We start from the raw sequence: 18802 nt of genomic DNA, 5'->3' as shown, positions 1-18802 counted from the left end.
TGCTGGGGGTATGAAATCTGCAGTGTTAGTCATGTTCATTTGAAAAAATGTTGGGCTTCTTCCACGTGCAGTCTCCTGAGGTTCAGAATCCACTTTCTATCTCTTATTTGCAGTGTATCATAAGTGTCTATAAATCAGAAGTATATCATAAGAATCCATAAATCAAACAATAGCTCCAAACACAGTTTTAAGTTATGCACCATAATTTATTATAATACAAACAAGTTTGTCAAACACAATATATTGTCTACTTATGAAAATATCCATATTCACAATTTAAATAGGTGATAGGTCCCATGATTTTATATACCAGCAACTCATCTAAAAAGTATTTTGTTCCTAGCTGTGGTTTTCAAGAATGCATACCTATAAGTAATTGTAAAACTGTCCATTCACAGCTTATTTTTTCTAATTGTAGATATTTGAAATATAAATTAGAGTACAAAAGACCATCTCCACAACAAAGATGGTTTTGTCTCCAGGATACTTCTTCCCTAAATAATGACACTATATGTGCTTGATTAAGTTTTTCTATTGGAAAATTAGGAGGTACAAATAATACAGCAAGACAATGGCTAGTTAGCAACAGTCATTGCAAGATGCTTCACACAACCAAAAATAAGGCAAGTATTATCAACAGCAGCTCCCATATGGCAGACTAAAAAGTCAAGGCTTTATTATCCAAACTGGACTTTAAGAAGGCTTTGAATGTTTGCTAACAAGATACAGCTTGATCCAAAGCTCTCCTAAAATGATGGGGATTGGAAAAAACCAACCACAAAACCCACCAGCAACCTTCCCTTTAGCTTCAAAGGGCTTTGGAAGCAAGCTTTTAAAGCCCTAAATTACCAGAAGTGAAATGATCAATCCACTGTACATGAAAATTGCACCTTGTCATTTCTAAAAGGATATGGAAAATGATTGTGAGCTTTTTTCAAATAAGTTACAAGAACTGAATGCGTTATTTTTCATAGGGAAAAAAATACGCAGAAAGATTTTGTTTTTAAATATGGTAATTTACAAAAATACATTATCAGGACAGAAAAAATCAGATGACACTGATAGTTTGCAGGATAAACATTATGTTACAAAAATTAATAAGTCACAGCATGTGAATGGCAGCATATGCCATGCACTTAATTGAATTTTTTTTAATAAATAAAAGCCCTAAACATTCACTATTTTCTTTAAGGTTACTATTATATTAAGTAGAATAGTGAACTTCTTGTATAAATAGGTATTTTTTTAATAGATACATTCTCAAAAATGAACCACTTATCTATATAGATATTGCACTTCAGACTCATTCACATTTAACTCAGACAAGCATTCCTCATAACAAATGTAGAATAAAAATAAGTTATAAATACAGTGTTTTTCCAAAATGAAACATACAGTACCTTTTCCATAAGGTAACTTTGGTTACTATCAACTGACAAAGACCAGGGGGACGTTTCTGATAGAAGGGCAGGGAGGATGACCACAAAACTCATTTTCTGTAGAACACTATAAAGGGAGCAATAATTTTAACCCTGTCATGACAAATACAGCAAGGCTGGGCATCCCTTTTACACTTCATTATTGCAAGGGTGAAGGTTTGAGATCACAAGGAAGAACAGCCAACAGACTGAGAAGCTCCTCATTTCTCTCTGGGGACATTTAGATGGCTACCATCCCTTTGGTGGGTGAGGCTGGAAAGGGTCAGCTTGAGCCCTCAGCCCCCATTTCCCCAGACGTGCCTCTCTCCTTGCTCTGGCCTGTGGGGTCCCTGGGGTGCCTCAGCACCTCGCAGAGAATTTCTGAGCAGCTCTGCCACTGGGCATCCCCTCTGTGCCCTGAGCAAGCCTGGATCTCTCTGGAGAACCTCTCCATGCTGGGCCTGGTACCCATGGTACCAATGGTACCCATGGCCGGGGCCTGGTACCCATGGTACCAATGGTACCCATGGCCAGGGCCTGGTATCTATGGTACCCATGGTAGCCATGGCCTGGGCCTGGTACCCATGGCCGGGTCCTGGTACCCATGGCCAGGGCCTGGTATCCATGGTACCCATGGTAGCCATGGCCTGGGCCTGGTACCCATGGCCAGGGCCTGGTATCCATGGTACCCATGGTACCCATGGCCGGGGCCTGGTATCCATGGTACCCATGGTACCCATGGCCTGGGCCTGGTACCCATGGCCAGGGCCTGGTTTCTGCTGCCATTCCCTTCTGGGAAGGTGAGCTCAGGTTTGCTGGGGTTGGCTCTTGCAGGATGTGGGTACCAGGCATCCTGCAAACACGACCTCTGTGCCACAAGGGAACCAGGCTCTTGTCCTCAGCAGGACTTCACTTGGCATTTCTTAAGAGATTTGCATCAAAGCTGAGCCATCCATGTGTTTTAGAGAGATGTTCTCAGCCCTCTGGTCCCACCATAGCAGGACTGACTGGATCCCTCATCAGAGAACCTCTCTGTGCCCCCTCCTGGTGCACCATGAGCTCCTTGCTGGCACTGGAGGTGGGCACAGGCACAAACAGCGTTAGCACCACGCCACCACTGCCCTGCAGCTCCTGAGGATCTGCCATGTGCTCTGACCATGCTGGGCTTGTGTTCACCACACACCTTCACTGCCCTCACACCAGTGAGGCTCTACTAAGTGCCCAATGAACAGAGTCTGTGGCATGTGGCTCCAAGAGACTACATGCCAAGATCTGAAAGGGAAAGAAATGAAAAGAAATGCATTTTCAGCCTTCCTGTAAGTCTCTTATTTTCTACACTCAGCATTGATAGGATGCTGGTTTTTGACTGTGAAGGAAGAGAAGCTAACCTCCTCTAAATAAGTGGAATACTTATATCAGCTTAAACTAAGGCTTCAGTGTTTTTACTGCTGTTGGGTATTTAATTAATTTCTTTCACAGTTTTTTGGGTTTTTTAAAAACAACTAAGTGGCAAATCTGCAAGAGGATGGCATCATCCATCAGGAGAAAATCTTAAATTGAGGTTTTTATATGTTAATCCCTAGAGGCCTGAACATGGGGGATAACTGAGAATCTGTATTGATTAAGAAGGAACTTGAAGGCTTTGATCACTGCTCACAGGAGCAGCTTTGGTGAGAGCTCTGCTTTAGGCAGGACTTGGTTTCACCTTGAAAGTCCTTAGACACCATGACTGAAATAGCTGGGGAAAGATGCTGCTTTTGTTCTTGGCTCTAGAAACATCCCTCCCTCCCTTGAGCTCCCCTGTCTCAGTCACATTCTTAAATAACAACTTAAAACACGCAAATATTGGCAGCTTGCAGGATTGCTTTCCTTGCCAAGGCTGCAACAGGTACTGTATCGGTCCTCGAGCCTTCTTCAAACGAGCCAAAACCAGGCTTGTCACCATTTGTGTCTCACAGGCTGCCTCCTGCAGGGAGGCCTTGACAGCACAACTGTGTGTGGTGGCATTTCATGCCAGAATCGACACATAATTTTTGGCAAGTGCACACTCCAGAAATGGCACCTTCCACAGTACACAAAAGCATCTGTTTACTTTCTCGATAGCAAACTGATGGTCAAGTAAGGTTTTGTTGTGTTTTAAAAGGTTGTAATTAAACACTGCTGTGGCTTTGCCCTTCTGATGACTTTGGATTGCACTGGTGTTGGGATGCAAAACGTTGGAGTGTGACTGAACACTAAGACTTGAACTCTGAAGCATATTCAAAATGCTATATAAGAGATGGAGGTGTTTGCCTTCTCACTTTTGCTCCTAAAATCAAGTGCTCCTGTTTCTTCCCGACAGTCTGATCTGCCCCTGGCCACCCAGGGAAATGAAATCAAATGACCTCTCTTCAAAACAGCCATTTCAGAAAATTACATCCTGAAGATGTAACCACTTGAAAGGAACTTGCACCCAGAAACTCCAACTATTGCTATTGGCCTTTTCATGGTGATATTTTTATAGGCTTCCCATTCTTATCATACTGGTAAACAAGCATTTTGATGCAGTGAGAGTTGGCTGGGGAAATCCAAGGGCTGCTTGTTATGGAAAAGTTATGGTTTGTATAGAATTGCACAGGTTGCTTCTGACACTTAAAGAAGGCTTTCAAGGTGGCAGCTGCCATTGTGCGAAATCTTTTGCTAATAAAACAGTAGAGGAAGAAATTAATAGCAGTGTTCAGCAGCGCCAGCATATTGGCGATGTCCGACACAATATGGACCACCCAGCTGTTGTTTATAGGAGACACGTAGAGGTGATACAGTATCATGATTATTCTTGGCGCCCACAGTATGGCAAAAATAGAAGTTATAGTGAACAAAATGGCTGTTGTTTTCCCTGTGGAGTACCCTCGCAGGCGGAAATTGCTCTTTCGCCGCAGCTTGTACACGATGATGGAGTTCAGGATGAAGAAGATGGAGCAGGGCACCAAGTACACGGTGAAGCAGTGGACCCAGATGAGGACGTGGTGCATGGACGTGCTGATGTAGTCTTCAATCCAAATGTTGGGCCACCAGTAGTAGGGGATGCTGGTCAGGAAGCAGGTGGTGTAGACGCTGACAATGACCTTGCGAGTGCGAGCAGGGTAGGAGACCGTGTGGTACTTGAGGGGGTGGCACACAGCGATGTAGCGGTCGATGGTCAGCGGCACCGTAATCCAAATCGACGTGTGGATGGAAGAAAACTCCAAAACCTCAATTATTTTGTCCAGTACCTGAGGCATCTGTTTGTTTAAGATGAAGTCTTCCATGAGGAAGTCAACAAAGACGATGAAGAAGAGAACCAGGATGTCAGCAGCAGCCAGAGCTAGAAGGTAATTATAGGAGGACTTCTGCCTGCGAGCTACAAGCTGGGAGAGGATGATGACTGTCAAGATGTTTGCTGTGGAGAAAGAAATACAGAGTTAGGCTATTAAGATGTAAAATCAGATTTTCTGAGCACTTCTTTGAAGTTGTTCAAGCACTTGGCAACATGACCACCTTAATAAAGTTCAAGAAACCAAAAGGAAAACATCCCAGTCAGGTCTCTCAGAGAAGCTGTTGCAATGACAGGAGCTTGTGGCCCTGCTCTCAGCTGTGGAATCTACCCCCTGAGCAAGGGGGTGCTGGGACTTCTGTCTGAGCACACAAAGGGAGTGGTACCAGGAGAAAAAAGCTCACTCACACATTTATTCTTATTTCCCACCTTGGTTTTTGCACTTTTTCATATAACAAGGGATGAATGAGAAGGGTAATGAATATAAACAGCCCTTGTAGTACTTGAGAGACTTGCTGGAGCACTAAGGTGTAGCCAAATTTTAACTACTTCCTCTTGTTTACTAGAACTTACTGTGCAGTCTTGAATTGGAAAAAAATAAAATTCCTATTATTCCTACTATCAGTTTGGCTAGAATGAGACAGACAAGATTGTTCCCATCAGAGGCTGGTATCACTTGGCTAGAATACCTGAAGAAGTGCTTAAAAATCAGAGATCTGTTTTACTGTACAAGTGACTGCCAAATGCTTGTAGTTGATACTTTCCCAAGTTCTGTAAATCACTTCTTCTGTGCATTCAGTGCTTCAAATATTTCTGCCAGCTTTGATGGATTTCCCAAAACAAATCAACAATAATTGTAAAGATTCCTTTAAACCAGAGAAAAAGGAAGTTAGTAACATAAAGGTAATGACAGCCTAGGACACGTCCTACACCTGAAAATGCTTGTTTTTTTAAAAACTGTTTTACTTGGCACTGAAAAAACTTCCTCCTTCATGAATGCCTTCAAAGCCTGCTGTCTGGGAGCAGATTTCTGCCACCAGGGAAATGAACTGAAGCAGAGTGAATGATCTTGACTAACAGCCCTCACCTATTTCTGTGTTAACTGAATGTATTAATTTTGTACCTCAGAAAAAAAACCCTAAACCAAACATGACAATCAACTGACTCTTCCTATATTAAAAAAAAAAAGAAAATAAAAAGAAGAACAATCTTTCCAATGCTACTCTCTCAAATTGCCTTCAGGGGAATTTTCCCAATTCTGTCCTCCATTAACGTGAATGCAACTGCATTGATTTCAGCTCAGAGCAGACGTGGGAGACAAGAGGTGATACAGCCAGAACTGCTGTGTCATTTTTCACTTACTTGCTCAGAAATGCCTCTGCTGTGCCTGCTGATGAGCCCTGGAGATGCAGTGAGTGATGTACTGTCAAGGAAATCCTCGAGCTGGAGTGTTTATCATGGCTCTGCAGCCACTGCTGGTTTTGGCCAGCCAGGCTGCCTGGCTCAGCTTCACAGATATTGGATGTGACCCGTGGGGTGCATCTTCTCTTTAAATCCTCTGGATCTGACTCATTCCAGTCCCAGCAGCTGGAGCCAGCGAGCAGCAAGGGGGATGTCTGAAGGCACAGGTCCCTGCTGGTAACTCTGCCTGAGTGCCAGGGCAGCTCCTGCAGGGGTGCTGAAGCCATGCTGTGTGCAGGTACAGCAGCCCTGCTCCTCACACTTTCTAGCTATGGCAGGGGTCCTGCTGCTCGCTTCTAACCCCATTCTGTTTTGCTACAGGAGCAGGTTTATGAGTAGTCCCTTATACCCTTTGCCCCTGTCTCTCTCAGGGTTCCCAGCCACAGCAGTGTGCTGAAATGCAAATTATTTATCTGAGGCCAGTGAGCCTTGCTTGGTGAGGCAGATCAGAAAATTGATCTGACAAAGTACAAAAGAGATCTACCCAATTTTTTCTGCAAGGGTTACTGTGCCTTGTATTGGAAACACTTTCCTGGGATCACATTAGAGCTTTTTCCTTGCTGGATAATACGAAATATAGTAACACCATTTACTTTGTGAAAGCAGACACATTCTGGGGTGTAGCAGAAAGTTGCCAGTATGCCAGTGTCTTGGCACAGGGTCTGTATTTTTCCTGCTGCACAAAAGTGTAGATGAGCTATGGATGCCTCAGTCCTCCATCCATTTCCTAGCCAGGGTTAAGTTGGTCCTTGGTGTGTCCTCAAACAGTATCTAAAGCTCAGTAAAATGGCAGGTAGGTGGGCACACCACTCTGTGACCAACTGTGTCCTTGTGCCAGGCTCTCAGTAACTCCTGAGTGTCTCCTCAGTGTCCTGCTCTCCTGTGGGCAAAAATTACCCACTGGGGGTGAAAGGTGATAGAAGAGTATTTGTGACCATATTTTAACCTTGCTGACACTAATTCTTGCACTAACATGGCAGTCTGTGATGAGAACTATGGCAGAGATTATGATGATGATGATGGAGATATAAAAATATTTGTCTCTGATGTAACATAGGTGGAGCTACACACAGCTGCTGGATAGGTCAGCACCCCTAAATTGCCCTGGATGGCACACTGCCCATTTCTTGCAGTGTCTTTTCTAGACACTAAGTGGTTAAGATCATTTGAATTTGAAAGAGATTGATCACTGTGCTGGGAGATGATTAGGGGATGACAGATGGGAATTTATGCCAGCATCACTTGCTGCAGTGCAGTATTCTGAATTTATAAATATCTGTTTGAGAACCAGGGCTTGATTGGGGACTGGCTGGATGAAGCCTTGAGGTGCTGCTGGCAGATTTAGAAGCAACTGTACAAAATGGCAGTCTCAATTCTTTCCCTGCAGGCATGAGGACATGAGACATTTGAGACACAGCATCCAAAGGTCCCTGATAGCCAAACACCTTTGTTCCAGACTGCTCAAAACAAGGCAAGCTTCTAACTCAGCCAGGCTTCATCACAGGACACCTGCATCCCTCCTTTGACATCTCTGACTTTATCAGCTTCTGAGTACAAACTGCAGCACCAAAATTCATGCCATTGATGTCCTTTGTGTCTGACAGGGATCTTCCTTTAGGAGAACATTGGTTCCTGTGTGGATTTGGGTTTACTTCCCATAGCAAAGCTGTGCTGCCTTGGCTGCAGAGCCTGGGCAGTCCTCTGTGCCTCAAAGCAGTGCCTGTGCCCTAGGGCACAGTTCTGCCCCCAGCTTCTCATTTCATGGAGTACAGTCATCACCCAAACAGTGTCTAAACACGGCCTTTGCAGGGCATTTGAAGAGCTCCTTTCAGTGACTATTTTCACTGCATGTGAGCTTAAGCAGGAGAGATTGTATCTGTCTAAAGAAGAAATAGGCATAGTTCTGGGCTTTATTTGTGGGCTTTGTTTTGTTTTTTTTGGTTTGTTTTTTTTTTAATTTTTTTTTTTATTGAGAGCACTTTGCATGTACACAGCAGCCTGTGCAGTCAAGTGGCCTTTATAACACAAGCAGCATTGGGAACAAGGAGGTTCTGTAGTTCAGCAGTTCAGCTTTATAAACTACCTCCATGAAGTAGCCAGGAGTGTTGATCACTGAGCGTGATAAACATTAGGCCATGGAATATAATGGACACCTTTTACCCAACACAGTTGTTGCTAGGATCACCACAAATTATTGTGTAATGCGTGAAACTTCTCTGCAGGCTTAGCAGTAGTCACCTGACTGGCACACAGAGATAGCTTACAAATGGGAAATTTTCAGTTGCTTCAGAAAAAATGTTAGTTACACCTCCTTCTCAGATTTAAGAACTCCAAGAAGGTAAGTACAATATGCTAAAAATAAGTGGTGAGAAAAAGGGATGTTCTGGCTTGATGGGAATAGATGATTTCCACTAAGCTAGGAGGCAATATTCAAATGTAAACAGGTACTGTGTCCAGCAGGCAGATCTGACCAAGGTTCCTAACACAGCTGCTCACCAATAGCATCAGACTCGAAATGAGGGTGGCATTCAGCCCTTATTTTGTGTGGGAGCTCTCTGGAGAAGCTGATGACAATGGCTGATTTCTGATAAAGGTGCTACATAACAGAAGTTATTAACAAAAAGACCAAAACCTCAAGAATACTGTGGCAATGTAAATACATTATAATTACTTATGTTGGCTATAGCTGGTTATGTGATCTTTTAAAATGACCTCTGGATGCTGTTTGCCCTTACAGAAGATAGGGTAGTTCCACATTTTCCTCTTACAACCAATGTAGATCAAACTCAGCACTAGAGCACATGGGGACAGACTGAACAGTGCTTCAGTTTGTTCCTCTCTTTTATTATCATATCCTGAGTTCCTTCCTTAAACTGTTGTGAAGCATAAAGGGATACTTTATAGAATATAATTAGTGCAATACAAGTTTTGTCTTCCCAGAGAGCTCCTGTGAGGATTGATTTTTGAAAATAAATGGATTTATTTGTTGTTCAGCTGTCTGAGTGCTGTCAAACAGCACACAGCAAGGCACCCCATGAGGGAAGAGCTGTCAGCTTCTGCTAGTGCCTGCATCATCTCCCAGGGAATGGAGAGGGGATATATGCCAAAAAAAAGAGCATCATAAAACCATGGCAGGCATGGATGCAGGATTGCTACTGGAGGAGATTTCACATCTTGTACGAAGGCCCTCGTGTGGCTTGTGCTTAGAAAATCCCATGTACAGGACACCATGCCAGTTCTGAGGGTGGAAGAGAACCTGGAGGTAGAGGATGCCCAAGCCCCTGCCCAGGACAGCCCAAACTCCCTCCTATGTGCAGGAGCCCCGGTTAGCCACTGCCAGGGAAAACACAGCACGGCTCTGTACTTACAAGTCACCAGTGAATGAGACAGTCAGTGCCAGAGGCCACATTCTGACAATGAAATCTGGCCTCTGGGGCCATTTTTCTCACTGACAGCATTTATTAGCTGAGATGGCTCTGGGGAAGGATGCAGTGAATGAGGTACTCTGCTCTGCAGCTGGCATTAGCCATCAGTGGGTCACAGAGGCCAGAGCAGGATTTCAATCCAGCACGAGCACTTCCTCACAGTTGGAGGGCACAGACACAGCAGTGGCACAGAGCTGCCAGTGCCTGATACTGCCTTTGAGCCTGGCCAGCCACCAAGGCTGGAGTGCAGCAGCTTGTCTGGCACAAAGGTGTCATCACACTGTGCTGCTTTTGGCTCTCCTAGACCACTGGAATTTTTCTGGAGTAGTCTGTAGAAAATAGGGCTATTTCTGCAGTATGAGAATGGCCCAGAAGGAACACTGGGCTAGGATGCAGGGAGGTTGGGTTTGGGTTCACTGGGGCCACACGTGTGTGAATGTGACAGGGATCTGGTTCTCCTCTTGCCATCTTCACCCTCCTTGGCCACCTTTCCTGAGATGGCCTTAAAGAGCAGAAAGTCTCTAATGAATCCCAGACATTCCTCCTGCGACTCCAAAGCCTTATTTAGAGGTCCCCACACAAGGATCAAAATGTCCAAAATGCACATCTCAAAGTCTAGCCTTGCATCTTGCTACTAGAGCAGTACTGGAGCTTTCTAATGGAAACTGGTGCTGGGAACAGAAAAAGTGATCTGCAAAATGATGCAAAAATCATAAAAGGAATTTTGTTATTCATGCAACGTATCTGGACAGACAGGGATTTTCAAGGCAATTTGGGTGTCTCATTTGGCAGGTGTCTGTGGCTTCTAAATGTGGGCTGTCAGTGCAGTGTTAAGGGGTCTCAAGCTGAGTAACTCGAGCTCCAGGGTGACAAAACCATTCTACCCTTTTGATGCCAAATGCCAAAGTACTGAGGCAGGTGCCAAAGGTGTTTCATGGGATGACTGGGATGGAGAGAGGATGTGATTTCATAAGGACATTGCCATGAATTCTTTACTGAACATGAATAATTAAGAGGATTTTACCTTTGATTGTGGTTTTGCTAAAATAAACCAGTCTTTATGTCTTCCTAAAGCATTAGGTAATGCAATAGGAGCTCATGCTTGCAAACCCCATGGCCAAGCTTTCTCAGAGACTACGCCAATTTTACACAGTATGCAGGAAATTACAGACTTTGTAAAACCACTGCAGTTTGGCTTTATTCCCCCACGGAGAATATACTGCATCCCCACTAGATATATCACTCTTCAGCGTGCTAGTCAGGACATTGAAGAAAACACACTTGGAGTGAACAAATATGTGAGAAATATCCTAGTCTGATGTAACTGACTGGCAGGTCATTTGTCTTGAGACCCAAAGCAACCTCCACAGCACCTGTCCATGCAGGCAATACTTCACATGATGGAAAAGATGGAGAGGATTAATGACTGTACATTGCAGGGACTCTGTTTCAGGTGGTAGAAAGGAAGATTTCAGCGTTACAACAGGCAAGCTTCTCTTTTCTTCCATGGACAGAGGGATAAAATTGGTTTTGGTCATCTTTTGTACTGCTAATTCTGGTCCTGCTTGGCTGTCCGCACTTCATTCTCTCTGTACAACCACACTAGGGTCTTGAGGGACAACCTAATACCATCTTTTCCCATGAAGTCACCCCAAGAACAGCACCTGGGCACTCCAGACATTGGGTTTTAGTATCTGTAAGCACACATCCATATTCTGCAAAATGAAAACGGATTTGTCTGTAAGGCCTCCTGTGCTCAAGGAGTGAATTTTGGCTTTGTTTCCTTTTCTGGTGTCTCAAAGCTAATAAGAAAAGAGATTTTAGGCTCAGAAAGACCACCTGAAACAGCAGGGGGAATCTTTTGTGGACAGGGATTGCTTTGCCCTTGGCGTGTGAAAGCAGAGCACACTCCCCACCAGGACATCTCCACGTTGTTTGTTTGCCCACACCGAGCTGTGACGTGTGTGGTTAAAGGCCTTCTGCTGCCTTCTTTCTGCTGATTCACCCCATTTCACAGAAGGGAGCAGAAAGAGGATGAGGAGCAGAGAACTAAGTAAGGGGTGGATGAAGAACAGCAGGGTATTAGACTGCCTAGTGCTTCTGAATGTTTTGACTTCTTAACAACTGGGGGCTCTGCATTACCCACCTACCGTGGAAACTGGCTGTGCTCTCTCTTTTGTGTCGTTGTCATTTCAAGGAAAAATGTACTTTGGAGTTTTTCCTTTCCAATCCATTTTAGCAGCCTGCCATGCAAGGTTGTGCACTTCATAGTCTGCTGAGCCTCCCAAATATGGCACCTCATTATCATTACAGCCCTGACAGTGCTGCTTCCTACTGACGTGGCAGAAGAAACCCAAAGTTAGCAATTGCACTCTGTCTAGTGGCATCCAGAAATGTACAATCAACTTCTTCACAATCCATGCATTAGCATGGATTCAGCCACATGCTGTCTTTCAGGCTGCAAGATTTTAGCAGCTCCATATGTACTGACCAAACGAAATCACTCCCATCTGCACACCTTGCTGTCCCCAGCTCTGTGCAGGAACAGAATGAATCTATTATTTTTCATAATGGTTTTTCTCTCCTAAAGAACAAGTATTCATTTAACAATAGGAAATTACTCATTTTAAGCATGTTAGCAGCAGTTTTGTTCCCCTCTGTCCAGTACTGCTACTGTAAATGAGCTGTAGTGCCCTTCAGTTGCTCCAATAACCAAGCTAAAGTTCTGGCAACCTATTTGTCCCCTTTTTAGTAGGATGCAATGTACTGGCCTTGTGTCCAATTCAGATTTTAAGTCAGAGAATATATGGCTTTTGAGTAAAAAGGGTGTTTGAATCAGCTCTCAGGAGGGTTTGGTTCTTATTCACTAATGAGCAGCAGCAGAAGAGTGCTGTTTTTTCAAGGTCATAACTCTACATTGTAACAACTCTCCCACTCATATTTTCGGATCTTCCTTTAGCACTTCTATTTTTCAGGTGTGCTGCTATGAGAAAGGCTATTTATCCAGGTGTTGGAAATGGTCTCTTTAATCAGAAGCCTGTACTGTGATTGCAGAAGAATATACTAGGCAGTAGATGGCAAGAATCCAAAACGAGTCAGACACTTCTACAGTGCTGTGTGCCCTGTGTACACCTACCCCTGCCTGCTTTGGTATTTACTGCTACTCCACGCCACCTGAGTCACCAGCAAACATTGCTACCTGTCCCCTTGCTGCTGGTGGTAGCAGGTGTGTCACAGCTGTGGGCACAGGACAGCAATGCCCTCCAGGTGGGGGAACACCCCACACAGCCGAGGAGCGCAGGGAACACAGCCGGGCTGCTGCATGGTGGTGGTCTCTCGATCAGGGGTGCTCAGCCCACCTACAGTACCGTCCCTGCCAGGATGATGACCCAGGCATGCACATCTCCCAGACAGCCTCCTTATTCCAAACTTTATATGGAGAGAAGGCTCCAGAAGGATCAGGTCTCCATCTCTTTGGCTTGCCTATGCCTATACTGCAGTTTGCACGGGCACAGTGCACCCATGTGTCAATCCAACACCCTTGCTGTGCAAGGACAGCCAATCTGTCATCTCTTAGGGCAAGGTCCATAACCTGTATCTGTCTCTTCACAAAGGGTTAAACCAGTTAGGCACCCCTGCTGAGCTGACACGTTCCTCCAGCTCAGGACTGCAGCTTCTCTCCCTCCACATGGAGCCCTGGGAATGCACTCTGTGCTTGGCTGGGCTTTGAATGACCCAGGCTGTCCCCATCTCCACGTCACCTTGTTCAGCAGCAGGCCTGACATGAACTCTACCTGTTCACACCTTCCAGCTGGGAGCATCCAAGCATGTCCAGGCTGCTTTCCCAAGCTTGTGAAGTCCTGAATCTACATTTAGATCAGTGTGACTGGTTTAAAGCAAAAGCCTAAAGCACAAATACAAGAAGCAGCTGTGGACCAGGCTCCTGAAGTTTGGAGTGGCACTTCTCTGGGGTATTGCTGTGAGTCTGCTGCCTCCTGGAGATGCTGTAAAGGTGCTGTGCTTTGTGTCACTGGGGTGCAATGATCCCCAGAACCAAGGCACATCCCAGGCAGGCAGCTGACTGGGGAGCAAATGGAACCAGCAATCCCTCTAGGACTGGCTAAGAAAGCCAGATTTCACTCTGCCTCTCACACTGTCAGGGGGAGATGAGCCCTGGAAACTTGGATCAGGCCAGACCCTGATGTAGGAAATGCTGATGCTCTGTCCTTTCAGCAGCAATGCACTCTATTCCTGATGGAAAAGCGACTGCATGCAAGGCAACTCCATTGCTGCTGCTCGTCATAAGGAAGCAGGAGTCAAGGTCAAAGCCAGGTGTCTGCAGCAAGCAGTGCTGCTTCTGTGCCTGACCTTCTTGGTTGTGCTCAGTGGCCCCACCACAGAAGGAGCCCTTTGGTGCAGCTGCTTTGTGCAGCTCTCATTGACAAAGGGAGCGACTGAGAGTGGTACCTGTTGATCTTTGTTTTCTCACCTTTACCAGCCCCCTCCTGGACTGAATCAGAGCAATCTATTCCCTCCTCCACATCCAACACCATCCCTTCCTTAGCATTTTCTCTCACTAAAGCAAGAAACACTTCTATTAAGACTTTTGCCAGCCCTTCTCTTGCCTCCCAGCTAACCACAGGTGCTTCAGAGGTTCTCTTTGACAGACAAGGGGAGTACAGGGTTAACAGAGCAGGGGCTGCAGAACAGCTCCATAAAACCTTCCCCTCTAAATGGGAGAGAACCCACTTCCAGTGCCTCTGCCTTGTGCTTGCACTGGCATTTTCTCCTTGCTCCCTGCAGCCTTATCCTGCGACATCCCACTCCTGGCAGCAGGACCGCGTTCCTGCGGGACACCTTTGCACGCCTGCACTCAGAACAAGTTCCAAAAAACTGTCTCTGTCTCACCAGCCTCTGCTTAGAGGGAAAAGAAGCAGCCTCCTGGCCCAGCTGCCTGAAGGCACGATGACCCCTGGCAGAGCTGCAGCCACCTCGTGTGCAGTCCCAGCCGTGCAGGGTCAGTGTGCATTGGTGGCTCTGTGCGTGCAGCCTGGCCCTTGCCTCTGTGTGCTGAGCAGGGCTGAAGGAAGCTCACTGTGCTCTCCTCTCTGCTTTTTACAGGCTTTCTGGTGCCTGGTTGAACAGAGAGGGAGAAGGAGCCACTGCTGAAACAGGGTCTGCTGAGGTGCCTGGTTTGTACAGGGTGGGAGGCAGAGGATGCTGCTGCTGCACACACAGCCAGGCCTGGCAGCACTTGGCCTCAACGTGGAGTTGTTGAGTTAGTGAAATTTCCTTCAGACAGTACAGCAGGAAAGGTAGAAACAGTTAACTGGCTTCTCTTCTCTTCAGTCTTTCTCCAAGATTTGCGGCAAGGAGTTAACTCTTTCCATTTCAGCAAAATACTGCACTAGTGCTGTGTTTGAGGACCGATCTTAGACAGGGTTTCTCTTAAATTCTTGGCATCACACTGAGCTAATTAAGATCCCACACAGTTCAGGACTCTTATCCTAACAGCCAATAAAGTCTGCTACCTTTACAAATTTCTAATGTTAAAAAAACTGAAGAGCAGCTTCCAATCAAAACATGAAAAGCTCTTTTTAACACTGGTGTCACCCTGTACCCCATCCTCAATGAAGCCTGGCTGTGTGAGTCTTCCCCTAAGCACATCCAGCTTGTTCCCATCTCTGGGCAGTCTCATGAATTTCTCACGCACTCAGCACGCTGTGCATTTACTGAGCACTCTGTACATGTGCAGTGATCCAGTGTCAGTGCCAGTGCTGTTCTCACTGTGCTCTGGACACATCCACAACTGATCTAAGCCCACTGAACTCAGCACCACCACCTGCTTTGGCCAGTTCTGTTAGGCACTGGCACTGGTGCCACTGCTCTAATCAACTGATGTCTGATCCCTTGAGAAATGCAGCAGACCACTGCTAATTTGGACCATGTCTGATTTTAACCATGTTCTTAGAATGACAGTGTTAGGTCTGTAATTACAATGCAGTATCCTCAGGGAGCTGGTGCAAGTATGTGCAGAATGTTCATTAAATGATTTTTCTTGTCTGTGCACGCAAGACTTTTCCCTATTTCAGAAACATACACAGGCAAGCTTAGCCACAGACAACTGCTTCACCTGATAATCCTGAGAGGGTCTTGCTCAGTTCTTAGGGGACTGGTGCTGAAATCAGAGCCTGTCATGACTATGGACATCTAAGCAGCCCCTGAGGAATTAATAAAGAGGAAACGACCTCCTATTCCTGCTGGCTGGAACTCTTCGGGTCAGGGCTAAGACTTGTCAATGTTTTGGAGCACAGATACTTGCCTGTGCCCTGCATCCTCTGTGGGTAAATACAGGACTTAACTTTCCAGTTCTCTCAACTATTAGCCAATCAGCAAATTTTAATTATAAGCCAGAAATGGGGAAAAAAACCCCCAAACCAAAACAACACAAAGCACATCAATTCATATGGAGAGTGGTAATTGCATGCTTGCTGCTCAGAGACAGGCTTCTCTTCATGTCTGATTAAAATTTTTTCTATGAAATAATTGCTCGAAGAAGGAATGGAGGTGAACAAGCATTTAGAAACTGTAGATTATTACCTATCATTGCTGCTTGCCATTCCACACAGCACTTAAAATGTGTAGCTCTGCACAGACACAACCAAACTCTCCTTTACCACACCCTTCAAATACCAATCCACCTTGGTGCATCAGAACTTTTTCCCAACTTACTCTCCCTGTCCTTGGGATCACTCTAAGTCACTCTCAGGCTGGAGGTGTTAATCCAGTGAGCAAGGCAGGCTGTTTGTGCACCCAAGCTGTGCTGGGATGGCAGCGCTGCCCACTCTGACTGCAGCAGCTCCCTCGGTCCTGCGTGCCCAGGCATCTCACTGGCAGCCCCGGGCAGCCCCCTCGGGAGGAAGCAGCAGCTCAGTGCCTGTCTCGGCTCACACAGTACTGCCCATGTGATGCTCCTGTGGCATCTGCACCTTTGGGGCTGTGTGCTGGCAGTGCTGCCTCACAGGTGCTCATATCCCAGCTCGGGACATCCTTTCCTTCCTTATTTATGCTGCTTCTAGCCTCTCCCACTCCAAGCATCTCTATAATGTCTTTGTCCCCGTTCTAAGCAGGAAATTTTCTCAGCATTATACACTCTGGAGACTGGTGCCTGTCAGCTGGGACTTTCTTCCAAGCCCTGTACCTGCATTCAGGGGTCTCAGCGCCAGCATTGCCACTGCCTTTGCAGTGCACTGACCTCAAGACTGGACTTTCTACCTCCTGTCCTGCTCCACCAGCCACAGGGACAGGCTCACGAGTATGAATGACAACTGTCTGCTGAGCTCCTGACAGCGTGCTCCTTCCCCAGCCAAGTTCTGTGGTGGTGGCGTGTCCCTTCCTAAAGCCAGCCCTGCCCCACGGAGTCGCGTGGGGATCTGCAGCAGAAAAACTCGGCAGCTACACTTGTGCTCACCGCCGGCCGGGCAGGCGATCGGGGGGACCCGGCCGGGTGGGTACCGCGCTGGGACTCGCACGGCCAAAACGACAATGGCACAAACTTCACGACAGGCTGACTCTGTCTGTCAAGTTCAAAGTCAGGATGCCGGGGGGGAGGGCGAGGGCAGGCAGGGACAAACCCCGGCGAGGGAAGCAGCGCCGGGACGGCAGCGAGATGCTGCTGCTATCCGGGGGATGCTGCCGCTATCCGGGGGATGCTGCCGTCCGAGAGATGCTGCTATCCGGGGGATGCTGCCGTCCGAGAAATGCTGCTATCTGGGGGATGCTGCTGTCCGGGAAATGCTGCTGTCCGAAGCGCCCGCGCTCATCCCGCCGGGCACGCGGAGCCCGGGGCACCCCGAGGACACCGCGGCGCTGCCCCCGCCCCGCACAGCGGGCAGGAGCCGGGGCCCCGCAGCCTCGCCCGTCCCGCGGCACTCACCCGGCAGCCCGAGGCAGAGCAGCAGGCTGTAGTAGACCACAGGTGCGTATCCCAAGCCGCAGCCATAGCGGTGGTGCGCCAGGAGCGAGCCGTTGTGGAGGTGGAGGTGGTTGTGCTCCATGGACCCGCCGTCCCCGCTGCCGGCGCTCGCTGCGCCGCTCGGGCCGCCCCTCGCACGCTCGGCGGCGGCGGGGCCGCCCCCGGCAGCCGGGCTGCGAGCGGGGAGCGCCGCCGGGAGCCGCCGCTTCCCCGGTGGGCAGCAGCGGCAGGGAAGGGAAAGGGGAAAGGGGTTTGTCATCCAAGCTGGCGCGCGAGTGAATGGAGAAGGGCAGAGGCGAGGGCGGTCAGCGGCTGCAGCGCTGGGCTGGGCTGCACACCGCCTGGGCAGGCAGGGCTCCCCCAGCGATGCGCGTCTGTGTCCGCGGCATCAAGCGCAGAGCCGGGTTAGTATTGCACTGTGCCGCTCTTCTCCCTGCAGTGCGCGGGGTGAAGGACGGGGCGGCTGCGGGACACAGCCCTGCTCCAGCGGGACACAGCCCTGCTCCAGCGGGACACTGCTCCAGCGGGGACACAGCCCTGCTCCAGCGGGGACACAGCCCTGCTCCAGTGGGACACTGCTGTGCTCCAGCGGGGACACAGCCCTGCTCCAGTGGGACACTGCCCTGCTCCAGTGGGACACTGCCCTGCTCCAGGGGGACACTGCTGTGCTCCAGCGGGGACACTGCCCTGCTCCAGCGGGACACAGCCCCGCTCCAGTGGGACACCGCCCTGCTCCAGCGGGGACACTGCCCTGCTCCAGTGGGACACAGCCCTGCTCCAGGGGGACACTGCTGTGCTCCAGTAATGACACACTGCATGCTCCAGCGGGGACACTGCCCTGCTCCAGCGGGGACACAGCCCTGCTACAGTGGGACACTGCTGTGCTCCAGCAATGACACACTGCATGCTCCAGTGGGGACACTGCCCTGGATGGCTCCCGCAGGACAATGCTGAAGGGAACTCAGAATTTCTAAAACCCTCTTCACCCATTCCATAAGGCTTGTGTACATCAGTACAGAGTCCCAGGTATAACTAATAAAGAATTTAGAGTTAGGCTTGTTACATTGGAGTGATTGAGCCCTGTCCTTTGTGCTCCCGAGGGGGCTGGCCAGATGTGAGTACATTGATATGTCCAGGAGGCCATGGTTTAGTGATAAAGCAGATGTTTCATTACAGTGCACGCCACTTTTCACCCAAAGTGTGTAAGGCTGAGCCCCACAGACCAGCACTG

The 18802-nt window shown here is 47.8% G+C and overlaps 1 protein-coding gene across 1 annotated transcript; it reads right to left on the bottom strand.

The window, feature by feature from the left end:
- Positions 1–2196: 2196 nt before the first annotated feature.
- On the bottom strand, positions 2197–17718 carry GPR139 (G protein-coupled receptor 139). Its single transcript, XM_039732248.1, has 2 exons — positions 17533–17718; positions 2197–4836 (listed from the first exon to the last, which is right to left on the bottom strand). The coding sequence occupies exons 1-2, from the start codon at positions 17651–17653 to the stop codon at positions 3902–3904; spliced, it is 1056 nt and encodes a 351-aa protein (XP_039588182.1). The 5' UTR covers positions 17654–17718; the 3' UTR covers positions 2197–3901.
- Positions 17719–18802: the final 1084 nt, after the last annotated feature.

Source organism: Passer montanus, unplaced genomic scaffold, assembly GCF_014805655.1.
Source record: "Passer montanus isolate IOZ18808 unplaced genomic scaffold, ASM1480565v1 scaffold8, whole genome shotgun sequence".
Taxonomy (NCBI): domain Eukaryota; kingdom Metazoa; phylum Chordata; class Aves; order Passeriformes; family Passeridae; genus Passer; species Passer montanus.
The sequence above is the reverse complement of the archived record's forward strand: the minus strand, read 5'-3'. Positions and strand labels throughout refer to the sequence as shown.

Excerpts from the sequence above, each read along its gene's own strand:
- GPR139 (XM_039732248.1), bottom strand. The coding sequence starts at position 17,653 with ATGGAGCACAACCACCTCCACCTCCACAACGGCTCGCTCCTGGCGCAC. Across the intron at positions 4,837-17,532 it reads GCTCTGCCTCGGGCTGCCGG|CAAACATCTTGACAGTCATC; the intron begins GTGAGTGCCGCG and ends CTTTCTCCACAG.